The sequence below is a fragment of the Prinia subflava genome, chromosome 8 (genome assembly GCF_021018805.1).
Source record: "Prinia subflava isolate CZ2003 ecotype Zambia chromosome 8, Cam_Psub_1.2, whole genome shotgun sequence".
Taxonomy (NCBI): domain Eukaryota; kingdom Metazoa; phylum Chordata; class Aves; order Passeriformes; family Cisticolidae; genus Prinia; species Prinia subflava.
In genome coordinates, this window is record NC_086254.1 from 13484026 (window position 1) to 13498023 (window position 13998).

General features: G+C 50.5%; 1 protein-coding gene across 2 annotated transcripts in view; it reads left to right on the forward strand.

The window, feature by feature from the left end:
* Nucleotides 1–11800: 11800 nt before the first annotated feature.
* The window catches only part of MLLT1 (MLLT1 super elongation complex subunit), a 31960-nt gene continuing 29762 nt past the window's right edge, over nt 11801–13998 (forward strand). Inside the window, exon 1 of one of the 2 annotated variants that reach the window (XM_063403312.1) lies at nt 11801–12004. In XM_063403312.1, coding sequence (XP_063259382.1) covers nt 11993–12004 — 12 coding nt within the window. In that variant the 5' untranslated portion in view covers nt 11801–11992. The remainder of the gene's footprint in view (nt 12005–13998) is intronic. The other variant, XM_063403313.1, reaches the window with a different exon arrangement.

Below are 13998 nucleotides of genomic sequence, written 5' to 3' on the forward strand. Positions count from 1 at the left end.
GGTGGAGGAGGCCGCTTCCAAAGAAAAGGCGGCGTTGCCAGGGAGCCCCTGGCACAGGAAAAGGGGGTCACCTTCACCTCCGGCAGGACCCGCCGAGATGGACAGGCGCCAGCAGCCCCGCGGGCTGGAGATGCTGAGAGCGGCCGGGGGGATGAAGGGCCGGGCCGGGGGCGAGCGGGGCTAATTGGCCACCTCCGGCCACCGAGCCCCGGTGGGATGCTCGGCCCGGTGGCCAAATTCCCCCGTGCAGTATGGAAATAAGGGAGGTGTCCCCGGCGCTGCCGCCGGGAGAACAATGTTGCTGCAGTTGAGTGACTGTAACAGGCCCCGATGACAGCCGGGGCCGCGTTAAAAATGCCTATTCAAGCAGATCAAGACATTGAGAGGCCTCGTGGGGATCTGAAACCCTCGGGGATTTCTGGATGAGGCCAGAAGCTGAATCCCCAGCCCTGGGAACCTGGGGAAAAAAAAAAAAGAAAAAGAAAAAAAAAGAGAGAAAAGAAAAGAAACCCACAAAGCAGCTTTAAAAGGGCGGCAGCGCCCGAGGCTGGGCCTCCTGCTCTGAGAGGGCTGCAGCCTGAGAAAGCAATGCAGCCCCAAAACCAGCCTGTGACGGTGGTCTGGGCATCCCCAGGGCTGCACAGAGGCTGGACTGGCACCTCCAAAATGTCCCCGAGCTGCTGGGGATGCTCTGTCCCTCCTGCCGGGGAGCCACGGCTGCTATCTGTGGGACAGAGCTGACAAACACCCCAAAAACTGTCAGAGGAATGAAGGGACGGCCAGAAGAGTGAATGGGGAACTCCTCAAGGGGGTGAGAGGCAGCAGTGGCGGCTCCTCGACAGCCTGGGGAGCTGTGAGGGTTCCCTGTGCCCCGGGGTGTGGGTGTGACGGGTGTGACACCCGCCCAGCACAGGCAGGGAGGGCAGGGGGACCTGCAAACCCCCGAGCTCAGGGTCCCCATCTGGGACTGGCCAAAAACAAACCTCTCCGTTTTGCCACATCATTCCCCTGCTTTGATTCTCCACAAACCACAAAGAAGAGAGGCAAGAGAAGGAGAGGGAATGAGGAAGAGGATGGAGGCTGCTGCTGTCAGCTGATGCCAGATTAAAGAGGTTGGGAAACAACAGCATCAGTTGAGTCGATTTGGTGCAATTGCAAAACAAATGAAAGAAAAACGTTGATAAGGCACCAGTCCTGCAGCATCAAGGATTAACATTTACCTGTTCTGCTGCACCAGTTGCCTCCTGCTGTTTCATATTCCCAGGATTTGGCTGGCAGACTGGAAAGTTTTCAAGGCAGAGTGATTTATCTGTAAAAGATATTGCACATTCACCGACCTGCATAAATAATGCAAAAGTAATTAATAATAACTCAGTCCCTGCTCTTAACAATGCCAGGAAAAGAAATTGCTTCACTGGAGTGTCGCTTATGCCTTTTGGAAAAGATCTCTATTTGTTAAAGTGCCTCGGAGAGAAAGGACAGGGCAGTTTTGAAACAGGGAATGGATGTCACACAGTCCTGGGAATTTAGTGCCAGTCTGGCAATCTTCAGGACTGATTTAAAGAATCAAAGATTCAAATTGATTTAAAGAACCTTCTGCTGGAGTCATGTGAAACTAACATTGATTCAGCTTAGGTTTTATGTTTAGTTTAAACCTCCCATGTCTGCAGTCAAAAGTTTGAGACCATGTACACAAAGGGCTGAGAAACCCAGGAAGGAAAGAGATAAGCTCCAAGAATTATTACTTTTAAAAAAGTCTTGTCCTTTCAACTCTCAGTGTAACTTTTGAGGTTTGACACAGGATTTCCAACCTTGGGTCTGGCAGTGTTGTCCCACCCACTTCACAACTGCTAGGAAAAAGTTTTTTCTTTTCTTCTTTTTTTCTTTTTTTTTTTTTTTTTCCTTTTTTTTTTTTCTCATTGTTTTCTCTACATCTTTGCTGGCCACTTTTCTTAGAAGACAAAATTAACCATAAATGCCAGCATTTCATGGATATTGATGGCTGTTCTGGAAAGGTGGAGGTAATGAGGTCCTGACTAGCTGGCAGGGAATATTGTCACTATATTCCATATACTCTGTCCCTGTTTTTGCAGGGTGTCCAGGTCCCTCCTGTGTCCTTCTCTCTGAGCTGCACCCACAGCCAGGGCTGGGTTTGACCAGGGATTACAGATATGTGGGGAAGGAGAAGCACTGCCATTACCTGGGCAAATAAACCAGCTGACCAAAAAATGAGGTTTTAATCACAAGATCAAACAATCTCTTCAGCTGTTTCTACAAACCCCTGTGGTTTGGTTCCACTTGGGAAGACATTCTCGCTGCTGCTGGCAGAAGAAAAACAAGCAGCTCCCTTCTGTCTGGCAAAGTGGTTTGAATAACTTCAACTCTCCACTAATGGCTGCTATCAAAATACCTAAAATGGAAGGATTAATTTTACTGTGCCTTCCCATTACAGCTCGAAAGGTGGTTTCAATTAGGGTCAAACTCCACTTTTTTTTTTGTTTTTGTTCACTTTCTGTGAACATGAAGTCACTTCTGTACCTATTCATGAGCTCAGCTCTGCAGAGGTTCCTCACAGATGTGTTCAAATATGAAACTGGATTGTACTGAAATGGCACACTTTGCTTCTTTGGCACAAATATTTCATAAAAGGTGAAGATTTACCTGAAATGCTGAAATATTCAACATTAAGTTGTGCATGGAGTTATAAATTTTACAATCTGCTGTAGATGCTGCATTTATTTAGATAGGTCTTCAACAAGAGACCAGCTGTCTCAGCTCCCTGAAATGCTTAAACATATGTTTAATTTTAAGAATATGAATAATTCCATTGATATCAATGGCACTTACACTTAAGAATATATTTTGCTGAGCTGTAGCAAGCAATAGTGCCATGTAATGCCAATAAAGTGCAAATTGCTATATCTCACTAAGTGCTTTCTGGGGCCAATTTAAAAATTAATCAATGAAGATCTGTCATGTGAAAACGCAGGAATTAATATATGTGAGATTTTGCTGTTTGCTATCCTAATATTGCCAAGTATTAACATCCACCAGAGCACTGACAAGTGAAATCAAGCCCAAATCTGTGAAACAGAGCAAAAATGGCAACAAGTTGCATGTGCTGCTCATCATGAATCATCCTATCAGGCTTCACAATTTACCCATTAAATAGCATTTAGCATCCTTACAGGCAGACACAGCTATAGATTAATTCCAATTAAGATTTGGAATTGGATGATTTTTAAGGTCCTTTCCACGCCAAATGCTCTCAGGGATGCACAGGGTGGGGTTGTTGGGGTGAGTGTGCAGGGCCAGGGGTTGGACTCATGATCCTTGTGGGTCTCTTCCAATTTGGGACATCCTGTGATTCTATGATTCTTAGTGATTAAAATATCATAGAGCAAAGGGTCAAAAATAACATCATTTTCCTCCTTCTGCCTCTTATCCTCCACAAAACTTTTTTTGCAAGGATCAAATAAAAATTTCCAGGCACAAACACTTCACCCATTTGTATTTGCCCTCACAATTTTACTCCTCACAAGTTCAACACCCCTGACATTGCCTGTGACCTCCAGAGACCTGGGCCATGCCCCTCTTCCCTTGGGATGGTGTCACCAAATAAATAACTCTATATCCATATGCAAATGATTGCTGTTTTCAAGCTGTTCCCCAGCGACCTCACACACTGCCCAGACGGTGCAGGAATATGTTTCCCACATATGTCAGATGTTTCGTGACACATTTCACACGTATTTAAAATAAATCTCCTGGCCTATAAAAATGCCCAGGCACCCAAACCGAGCGGTCTGCACCTGCAATGTTTGCAGAGTGCAATTCCAAAACTGCATGAAATGGGTCCAAATTGATTTTATCCTTCATCCAGCTCAAATATTGATGGTTTATAACTTTATAATTGCAGTGGATTCATTCATGGGAGGGTATTACCTGGCTTATTTGATGGCTGAGTAACAAAGGGAAAGAATTTGTTACAGCTCTGCCTGCACAGTGACAGCTCTGAATCCTCCCTGTGTTGGTCAAAACAGTGTTTGTCACATGTGTTTGTCACTTTTGATTCCAGCCTGACTCCCTTGAAACTGCACTGGCTGTGCTTTTATGCAACAAAATCCAGCTCCAGGGTGTTCGAGATGTGCTAAAAAATGGCTTTGCTGCAATCAGGGGCACTCCTGTCTCACAGGTAACGATGGCACTGATAAAGATGAAGTTTCAGTGGGCTGAATTTCAGCATGGCAGGGCCAGCCAAGTGCCCTGAGTCACAGCACGCTGGCATTGCCCCCACTGCAGCGTGGGGCACTATCTGAGCTGGTAGTACCTGAGCCAGGTAGAGCAGGGGTCATTTGCATACATTTGCATATGTGGCAACCCCTCCTGCAGCTGCTGTACAGACAGGTGAAAGCTCTTTTTACATCATTCCAGAAAAACAGTTCAGTGGATCTCTCATGAAAGCAGCCAACCCACAATCCACCAAAAAATCCTGAAATTCTTAATAATTTCATACAATCACAGAATCAACCACAATGGTTCAGGTCATTGAGTCCAACCAGCAACCCAGCAACACCACCACTTAAACCACATCCCATGTCAAATCCACGAGGTTTTTTTGAACACTTCCAGCAGTGGCGATTCTATCACTGCCCTGGGCAGCCCATTCCAATGCTTTACAACCCTTCCTGTGAGGAATTTTTCCCAATATCCAACCTAAACCTCCTGTGGACCAACTTGAGGCTGGTCTTGTCCTGTCCCTTGCTCCCTGGGAGCAGAACCCAATCCCTGCACGGCTGCACCTTTCTGTCAGGGAGTTGTGGAGAACCAGGAGGTCCCTCCCTTGAGCCTCCTTTTCTCCAGGCTGAGCCTTGGAATGCTCCAGGCTCTGAAAAACAGCTCCAGGAGCTCTGGCTGTGTCTCACAATGTGCTCTGAGTGCAGAGAGCATCACACACCACCAGGCTGGGGATCCACTGCCCCTGGAAAATGCCAGTGGCTCTCAAAAGCACCAGGCTGATTTAGTGGGGTTGGAAATAGCAGAAATATCAGCCTGGAGAGGAAAAGGCTCCCCACAGCATGAGAAGGGCTCAAGATCCTCAGAACAGGGAAAGCATGAGTATGCAGCCACTGGACTGCCACCTGAGAGCCCTAGGAAACTCCAGACACTGGGAGGGCCTTGGGAGAGGTTCTGTCTCGGTGTGTTTGTAGAATCATGGGATGGTTTGGGTCAAGAGAGACTGTAAAGCCTATCTAGTCCCACCTCTGCCATGGGCAAGGACACCTTCCACTATCCCAGAGTGCTCCAAGCCCTGTCCAACCTGGATTTGGACACTTCCAGGGATGGGGCAGCCACAGCTGCCCCAGGCAATGTGTGGGATAACAATCCCTAATCGCTTTTTGGGCTCCTCAATCCGGAACACAACTCAGAACAGGCTCTTTGGTGCTGATCAAACTTCCTTACTGATCTCCTTCCATCATGATCTATTTTTCAAGCTATTTTTCCCCTCATCTGATATTTTTCAGTGGCCTAAAGGTGCCCTGCCGAGGGTGACAGCCCTCAGTCACAAGGTGGCCTCTCTCTCAGCATGCAGCTGGGCACCTTTCAAAGACTTTGGCAGCAGCAGACACGAATTTCAGCAGTGAATCTCCCTCCCTCCTCTTGTCCCACGATTGTGTTTGCTCCAGCGGCCACATGAGGTGCCTGGGCCCATCTCCTCCTCTTTGTGCCAGCAGTTTGTGCCAGCCTGGGACAATCCCAGCCGGTGGAATTCTCCCTGTGGCAGGTCTGGCCAGCTCTGGCAGCACCAGGCTGTCACATCACTTGGCCACAGCTGACCCCTGTGTGCAGAGCACAAGGGGAAGGTGCCCTCACCTCAATAGCCAGCGCAGAGGATTGATGGGTGTCACCCATTATAACGCCAAGCTCACCTTTGGTGTTAATGAGGCCCCTTCATTAACAGCCTGGAGCAGAGGGGTCAGGGGCTGAATAGTGACAGGCTCCTTTCTCCCCCAGCAAGCTGGTGCTGCTCATTCAGAACTGGGTCACGTTGGCGGGGCAGTTCGAGGACGCCTGTGCTGCCCATGTTGCATCTGCAAGGGACGTGATGTGTTTGGGACTATTCATCTGGCTCTTTTCACCAGCACTAAATACCCAGAAAGAATAAAATAAATTCTCATTGTGTTCCCGCTTACTAAGAAAAATTTCCCTCTTCCTTCTGGTTCAGAGGGTTATTGTACATTTAAATCCTTCTGCGTTTTTCAGTAGCTATAGCATGCTATAATTTAGATTTTCCTCGGGCACAAAAGAATGTAGTTAAGCTAAACTGTATTACAGTGTGGGTTGGGTTTTTTTACAAAGTCCTTCATTAATAAGGAACTAAAGAATTTCCAAGCTGTCTGTAATTTTTCCCAGATGCAGCTAGTAGTTGCTAGGAGTATCTTTTTGGCAATCAGAGTTTTTGGTTATTAACAATCTGGGCTCTTGCTACACTACACCAGTGTTAAATATGTTCTGTGAACGCTGCAGTGTGGAGTGTGAACTGCAGAAGGGGAAGGCAGACAACAGGCAAAAGAAAATGATTTTTTAGAAGAATAAACACTGCTGGGGTTCACAGCTGACTGAAACAAGCACAGGATTCCCTGCAGGGATCTCGGTGTTGATTAACAAACCAGGAGCCGGCGTGGCTGCAGCCCTCACTCACAGCTTCTCCCTGTCACCCTGAGGTGACACAGACCACAGCAGCACCCAGGTGCCCCCAGAGAAACCAAATCCTCCCTCAGCTTCAGGCTCAGGACGTTTTCAGAGGCTGCACACAAGGATGTGATGCTGTGGCTGGCAAAGCCTTGGTTCACACCAGGAGAAAAATCTCTGCCCCTTCTTACTTGAATATCAACAGTTCTGAATTTCAGCTGCAGATTTGCTCACCTTGGGAGTACCACAGAGCACTTGGCTCATGGGATGTGCTTGCAGAAATGGATGAAGACCACTGTAATAATTTTGCAGCTGTAAGAGAAGGCAGTGAGGTCACTGACATCCAGAATTTGAGGGTCTTTCCACTCAAGCATGTTGTACACAGGCACGAAGTGGAAGAGTGAATTTTCTCAGAGAAACCCTGCTCAAATGTGAGGTTTGTGTCCTAATCTTTAGATCCTTTAGAGCTATTACAAGATAATTTTCCTGCACTGCCTGATTCTTTCCGTGCTGGAATCAGCCTTGCTTGTTCCCTGGCTGGTGTCCAAGCCACTCAGAGCCCAGACTGACCACAGAAGTCGTGGTCTTCAGTGCAAGAGTGGAAGCAGGGAAGGAAGCAACTAAATTAGTAATGAGAAAATAATAATGAATGATGAAAAACAGTGAAACAAACTTGTTTCTCCAGAGACAGGAAGGGCAAGCCACAAGCACAGACATACAAAACCACGACAGAGACTCACAGTCAGTACACAGTTGATGCACAGCCCACCTCGCAGTGAGGGATGTTAAACCTACAGGAAAGAACTTTTGCTGACAAATGAGCAATTCAGGCCTCTTGGGCTGCATGAGGATGGTCTGGAGGGGCTGCTGGGGAGGCTGGGGGGCTGTGTGTGTGTTTGAGTGGGTCAGTGGTGTGTTCTTGCAGAGAAAAGGAGCCAGGGGAGGGAAGAGGTGCCTCGAGGGCAGTTTTCTCTGCTCCTCAGATCATCCCAGGAGCTGGGGTGGGCTCTGCCACGGCTCTGCCACTCTGGTGACTGAGGGGACACCTGAGCATGGGCTGCCCTGTCAGGACTTTCCCCACTGGGGCACCAGGACTCCTCTGATCTCAACACCCCGGCTGTTCCTCCTCTGCTCACACTTCCCAGGAACAGCCACGTGCGGCCTGTCCAGCATCCGTGGTGTGCACAGGCAGGAGAGAGAAAGAACGTGTTGTCCTTTCCCAGGGCTGGAACCTGGGAAAACACACCCGAAATCTTTCCCATCCCTGGCCAAGGCAGGGATAAGTGCAGTGCAAAGTCTTTTTTCCACTTTATTTTCCATCATCCCCAGCTCTCACGGGAGAGAACCAGCCCTTGGCATGATCCCCTACCATGGGCCAAGCCAGATTAAACACACACCTTTCAGTCTGAGACAAGGATCTTTGAGGCAAGACTCTGGAAAGAAAAACAAAAAAATAATAAAAAAACCACCCAAACAAAAATGAAGGAGAGCTGCCGTGCCTCATTTGCATATTTGAATATGCAAATAAGGGCTGTTTCTTATCCATTGGCATTGGCCCTACTGTAGATGGCAGCAGCACAGCGGATCTCTGCCAGCATCCAGTGCCACAAAGAAAGACGCTAATTGGATTTGCAGACGCTCATTGCAAAGCCCAGAAGTTGCTGGAATAGGTATAAAGAACCAGGAGCTCAGCCCACGGCTGCCTCGGGTGCGAAGGCACTCGGCTGACAGCTCGTTAGCTTGAGATCTCCCTGCAAAATTAGGAGTTTGGAGAAGCCTGGAAGGCTGCTGGCTCTGGCATCCCCAGCACCCGAAACTCCCAACACGCTCCCAAAGAGCCTGGCAAATTTTCTACCCTTGGCTGTGATTTTTTTTTTCTTCTTTTTGAGGGGAGCTCAAAAAGAAAATCGGGGTAGGTTGACCAGTGGTTGTGCTGGAAATGGTTCAGGCTGGGAACTGCTAGCAGAGCAAAGGCTGGTTCTAGGAATTTCTCTCCTTGAGTGTTTTTGCAGTTGAATGTTAAGAGCCACCCCAGCACATTTTAAATTAATCTGTTCACACCACTTCATCGAATATCCTGAGTTGGAAGGGATTCACAGGGATCAGCAAAGTCCAGCTCCAAACTGCTTGTTCCAGCAGAGAGTGCTTGGAGTAGCAGGTGGTGCTTACCCCAAATTGTTCAGTAAAAATGAGGTTTAATGCCCAATTGTTGGGCGGCCAGAGTGCATGTGAAAGCTGAGACACCTGGTTCTGGGTTTCCCATCTTGGAAATGTCCAAGTTCTTGGTCAGATCCTGCTCCTGAAAGCTGGAGGAGTGACTTGTGTCCAAACCAGAAGTGGGATGGCAGCTGTGTCCTGCACTGGGAGAGCACAAAAACAGCCACTAACACCAGGCTGGGCAGAAATAAAGGAAGGGAAAAATGGCCATTGAGGGAAATTAAAACAAAAAGCAAATTCTAATGACATTTCAGAGGAATTAACCAGCAATTTTTCAAGAAAAAGCTCAGGGTCTGGTGTGTCTGAACAACATTTCTTGCACTAGGTGGAAATTCAGCAGAGCAAGAGCAAACTTGGGAAAGATGAAGACATTCCCAGGAAATACTCAGCCCTGGGGGCACGTAACCACCGAGGACTGTGATGAGGCTGTGAGTGAATAGCCAAGACGGGGAGGTAGAAAATAAAAAGATTTAGACCCGAGAGTCACGTGCATGGGAATAATGTTCACAATTAAAGATATCAATGAGAACTCCCAGAGAAAGAGGCCCTTTCTCAATGGAGAAGAAAAGGGACTGTCCAAGGAGATGTCTCTTGGGACTGCATCAGACAGAAACACGGAAAATTAAACCCGGAGCACTTAAAGGAACCCAAATCAGGCTCTTTTTTGTTGTTGTTGTTGTTAACTGAAGCGATTAAGCATTTTGCTTGGCTAATATCCTCTATCAGGTTGATGAGGTAAAGTGGCTCTTTAGAACGATTTGGGAACCGATTAATCCTCGCCTGTGGCGATCAGTCAGCGACACACAGAGTTATTGGCTAACACGGGGCTTTTCTGCCGCCTCGCAGAGATCAACAAACCATCTCAAACGAGAAAGTGGCACGGAGAAAAACCCTGAGCGAGTTTGCTCGGAAATAGTCACCGATAGAACTTGTAAAGATCAGTCCCGTGGTGCTTTAGGGCTGGCAAAATTGAGAGGTGTAAGTTTAAAACTTTTTAAAAAAGGGTGAATCTCTCCCCGGGAAGGAGGAAGAAGGGGGAGAGGGGGAAGGAAGGCGGGAAGGGGAAGGGAACTGCGGGGGAATGAGGGACAAAGGGGAGAAATGAGGGAAGTGAGGGGGAAATGCAAACCGAGAGGAAATGGGGGAGACTGAGGGGAAGAATGAGGGGAAAATGAGGGAGATTGAGGGGAAAAAGCAGAGAAAGTGAGGGGAAATGAGGGAGAGTGAGAGGAAAATGAGGGAGATCGAGGAGAAAAAGCAGAGAAAGTGAGGGGAAATGAGGGAGATGGAGGAGAAAAAGCAGAGAAAGTGAGGGGAAATGAGGGAGATGGAGGAGAAAAAGCAGAGAAAGTGAGGGGAAATGAGGGAGATCGAGGAGAAAAAGCAGAGAAAGTGAGGGGAAATGAGAGAGAGTGAGAGGAAAATGGAAGTTGAGGGGGAAAATGAAGGGAACTGAGGGAAATAAGGGTGACTGAGAGGAAAATGGAAACTAAGAGGAAATGTGTGAGACTGAGGGGGAAAATCTGGGAGACTGAGGGGAGAAAGAAAAACATAAAATGAGGGAGACTGAGGGGAAAAAACGAGGAAAACCAAAGGGAATAGGAGATAAATGGAGGGAAATGAGGGAGACTTGGGGGAAAATGCATGAGACAAGGGGGAAATTGAAACGTAAGAGGAAATGTGGAAGATTGAGGGGGAAAAGGAAAGAAAACGAGGGGGGAAATGAGAAAAACTGAGGAAAAAATGAGAGAGAGTGGGGGAAAGGAGAGAAGCGGAAAGAAAATGAGATTGAGGGAGAAAAAGAGAAAATATAGGATACTGTAGGGAAAATAAAAACTGAGGGAGAAATGAGGGAGACTGGGGGGTAAAGGAGAGAAAATGAAGGGGGAATGAGAGAAACTGAAAGAAAATGAGGGAGACCAAGGCAAAAAGAGTGAAAGAGGGAAAGGAAAAAAAAACCAGAAAGAAAAAGGAGGGTAAGCAAGGGAAAAATGGAAACTGAGAGAAAATATGGGAGACTGATGGGAGAAATGAGGGAGACTGAGAGGAAAAGGAAAGATAATGGAAAGAAAATTAGAGTGTGGGCAAATGAAAAGAGAGCAAAGGAAAAATGAGAGAGAACAAGGGAGAATAAAGGGGTATGGGAAAACGGGGGAGAACAAGAGCAAATGAGAGAAACTGAGGGGAAATGAGAGATAGGCAGGAGGAAAAAGGGAGCACTGAGGGAAAATGAAAGACAACGAGGGGGAAAATGAGACCGGGGAATGTGAGGGACAGACGGAGAGAAAAAAAGGCGCAGGAAGGAGAACAAGGCGAGCCCTGCCCGGCCATCCCGGGCTGCCGAGCCCGCCGCATCGGGACCTGCGGCTTCCCTCGTTTCCCCTTGCTCCCACCTCATTTGTGTCGGAATTAACACACCGTCGGGGAAACGTGGACCGAGGGCGGGATGGGAGGAGAAGGGGCGGGATGGCGCGGCCGGGAGCGCACGGCGAGGCCCACACGCCTGATGCTGGTGTTGGTTGTGCACTAAGAGGAACATCGAGGGGGACAGAACCGGGACAGCACCGGAACAGCACCGGGAGCGGATCAGCGACCGCATCGCCCCACACGGGCCTGGGGGGGCGGCCGGACCCCGCTCCCGCCCCCCGCCTGACCCACAGCGCTGGCCCCGCCCAACGCCCCGCCTACTCTGCAGCCCGCCCACCGCTCATTGGTGGGTACGCCTGTCCATCAGGGAGAGGGGGCGGGGCCGGGCCCGCGGCGTGCGGCGCGCGGGCATTGGCGGCGCGCGGGGGCCGCTGTGGCGCTGAGGCGGTTTCCGGTTCCGCGGGGCGGGCGCGGGGCTGGCGCTGCCTGTGAGTGACACACAATGAGGCGGGCGGCGGGGCCGTGAGGGGCCGCGACCGAGCAGGCGGCGGCCGAGGCGGTGGGGAGGGGGGTGGGGGGGAACGGACAGAGCGGCTTCGCTCGTGGACAGAGCGGGGGAAGAGATTCTCTCCCCCCCGCCCCGCCGACCGGGCAGCGAAACCGCCGCGGCGGCGGGAGCGAGCGAGCGGGGCCCGCGGCGCTGCTGTGCCCAGCCATGGACAATCAGGTGAGGGGAGCGGCCGCGCCGCGCTGCCGGAGGGGTGGGGCGGTGCCGCCCCCCCCTCAGAGAGGGGGGCACGTAGGGGAGGGACCCCCGGGGAGGGGGCCCTGAATGGGGGGGGGCACCCCCGTCCTAGGGAAGGGGGGCTGGGGGGCATAGCTCCCCCTTTGGGGGGGCATATCTATTCCTCACACCTTCTTTGGGGGGACTACACCTCCTCCATACCCCTCATTTATGGGGTACATGTCCTCCCCAATCCTTTAAGGGGCACACCTTCTCCCCCATTCCCTTTGAGGAGGCACACCTCCTCCCCAGCCCCTTTTGGGGGGCTCATCTCGGCAGTCCTATTTGCGGGGCACAGCTCCTCCTTCCCACACCGTGTTGCGGGGGCACATCTCTCCAATCCCCTTTGGGCGGCACACGTCCTCCTCATACCCTTTGTGGGGACACACCTCCTCCCTACACCCCCCATTTAGGGGGCACGTTTCCTTCTCACACCTTTTTGGGGGTGGCAAATCCCCTCAATCTAATTTGAGGGGGGTCACACGTCCTTCCCATCCTCTGTTTGGGGAGGGTGCAGGCCGTCTCCCCACTCTCCTTTTGGGGGACACATCTCCTAAATCCCATTTGGGGGGTACACTTTCTCCTCCCCGCACCTTTTACGTGGGCACATCTCCTCCACACCCCCCATTTGGGGGGGGGTCACACATCCTCCACACCCCCGATTTGGGGGACACACCTCCTCCCCACAACCCTTTGGGGGGTTATATCGTGTCCCCAGTCCCATCTGGGGGGGCATTTGATGGGGACTCCTCCTTCCCACCCCGCATATAGGGGTCACACCCCCTCCCTAATCCCAGGGAGGGAGGACACCTTCCCACACCCTTTCGGGGGGCTTCCAGCCCTCTCCCCTCCGTGGGCGGCCGCTGCAGCCTCGCCCGCGGCGGGGGGTGTGAGCAGCGTTTCCCGCAAATTCCTGCCTGGGATTATTGCCGGGGAGGGAGGTGCCGGCGGGGCGACCCCCCGCTCCCGAGCCGCGCCGGGAAGGGTTAATGCCACCGGGAAGGGTTAATGCCACCGGCAGAGTCCCCGCCGGCCCGAGGGGTTCCAGGATGCGTGCGGGAAGTTTACCTGAGGTGATGTGGATGGAGCCTTTTGTGTGCGGGGAGCGGGTAACAGGTACCTCCCGGGCTGAGGTTCGGAACCAGCCCCGCTATCCCGGATAATCACCCGCAGAAGCGGGAATGGGAGCTGCTGATGGCTTTCAGGCAATTAGCACATCAAACAAAAACCAGAGCAGCCTTCAGAATGTTTATTGAGAAGTTGAAAGCAGGCTCCTTTGTATTATTACAAATTGTTTGAATAGGATCCTGATTTCCCTTTGTTGAGAGACACGCTTGGAAAAAAAGGAAAAAACCCTCCATTTTCAGCGGAGCAACTTTGGATGCTGGTTATGTTGGGAGATCTTATTTTCAAATGTGTTTCAACTTCTGGCTTAATTCACAGCGATTGTTAATTGGAGCAGGGTGTGAGGAGTGCAGCAAGTACAACTTTCACTCTCAGTTAAACAGTTCTCTTTTATGTTTAATTTCGTTCTCTTCCACACAGCCCCATCTGGTTCTCAGCTCCAATTTCTCAGCCGTTTCAACTCGGAAAGGCAGATTTTGTAGCCTGACAGTCATTTGCACTTCTCAGGAGAGGGGTAGTAACTGGCAACAGTAGCAGGATTTAAAGGGTAATTATGGAATCGATAACGTGAGGCTGCGGCACAGCCTGGCTCAGGGGATGTGAACACTGTGGGAAGCATCCCAGATAAAGCAGGCCTGCGGGCACACTCCGATGTGAGCTCAGGATTTCGGCAGGCTGGCTCCACGTAATGCTTTTGCAGCGTTGGAGGGATTGCTGTGCTCGGAGAGAAGCACACCTTGCCTTTCTTCTCAGCCCTTAATGCGACATGAAAGAACAGCCGGCCCTGGGCCTTGGTTCTTAGCTCAGGAGCG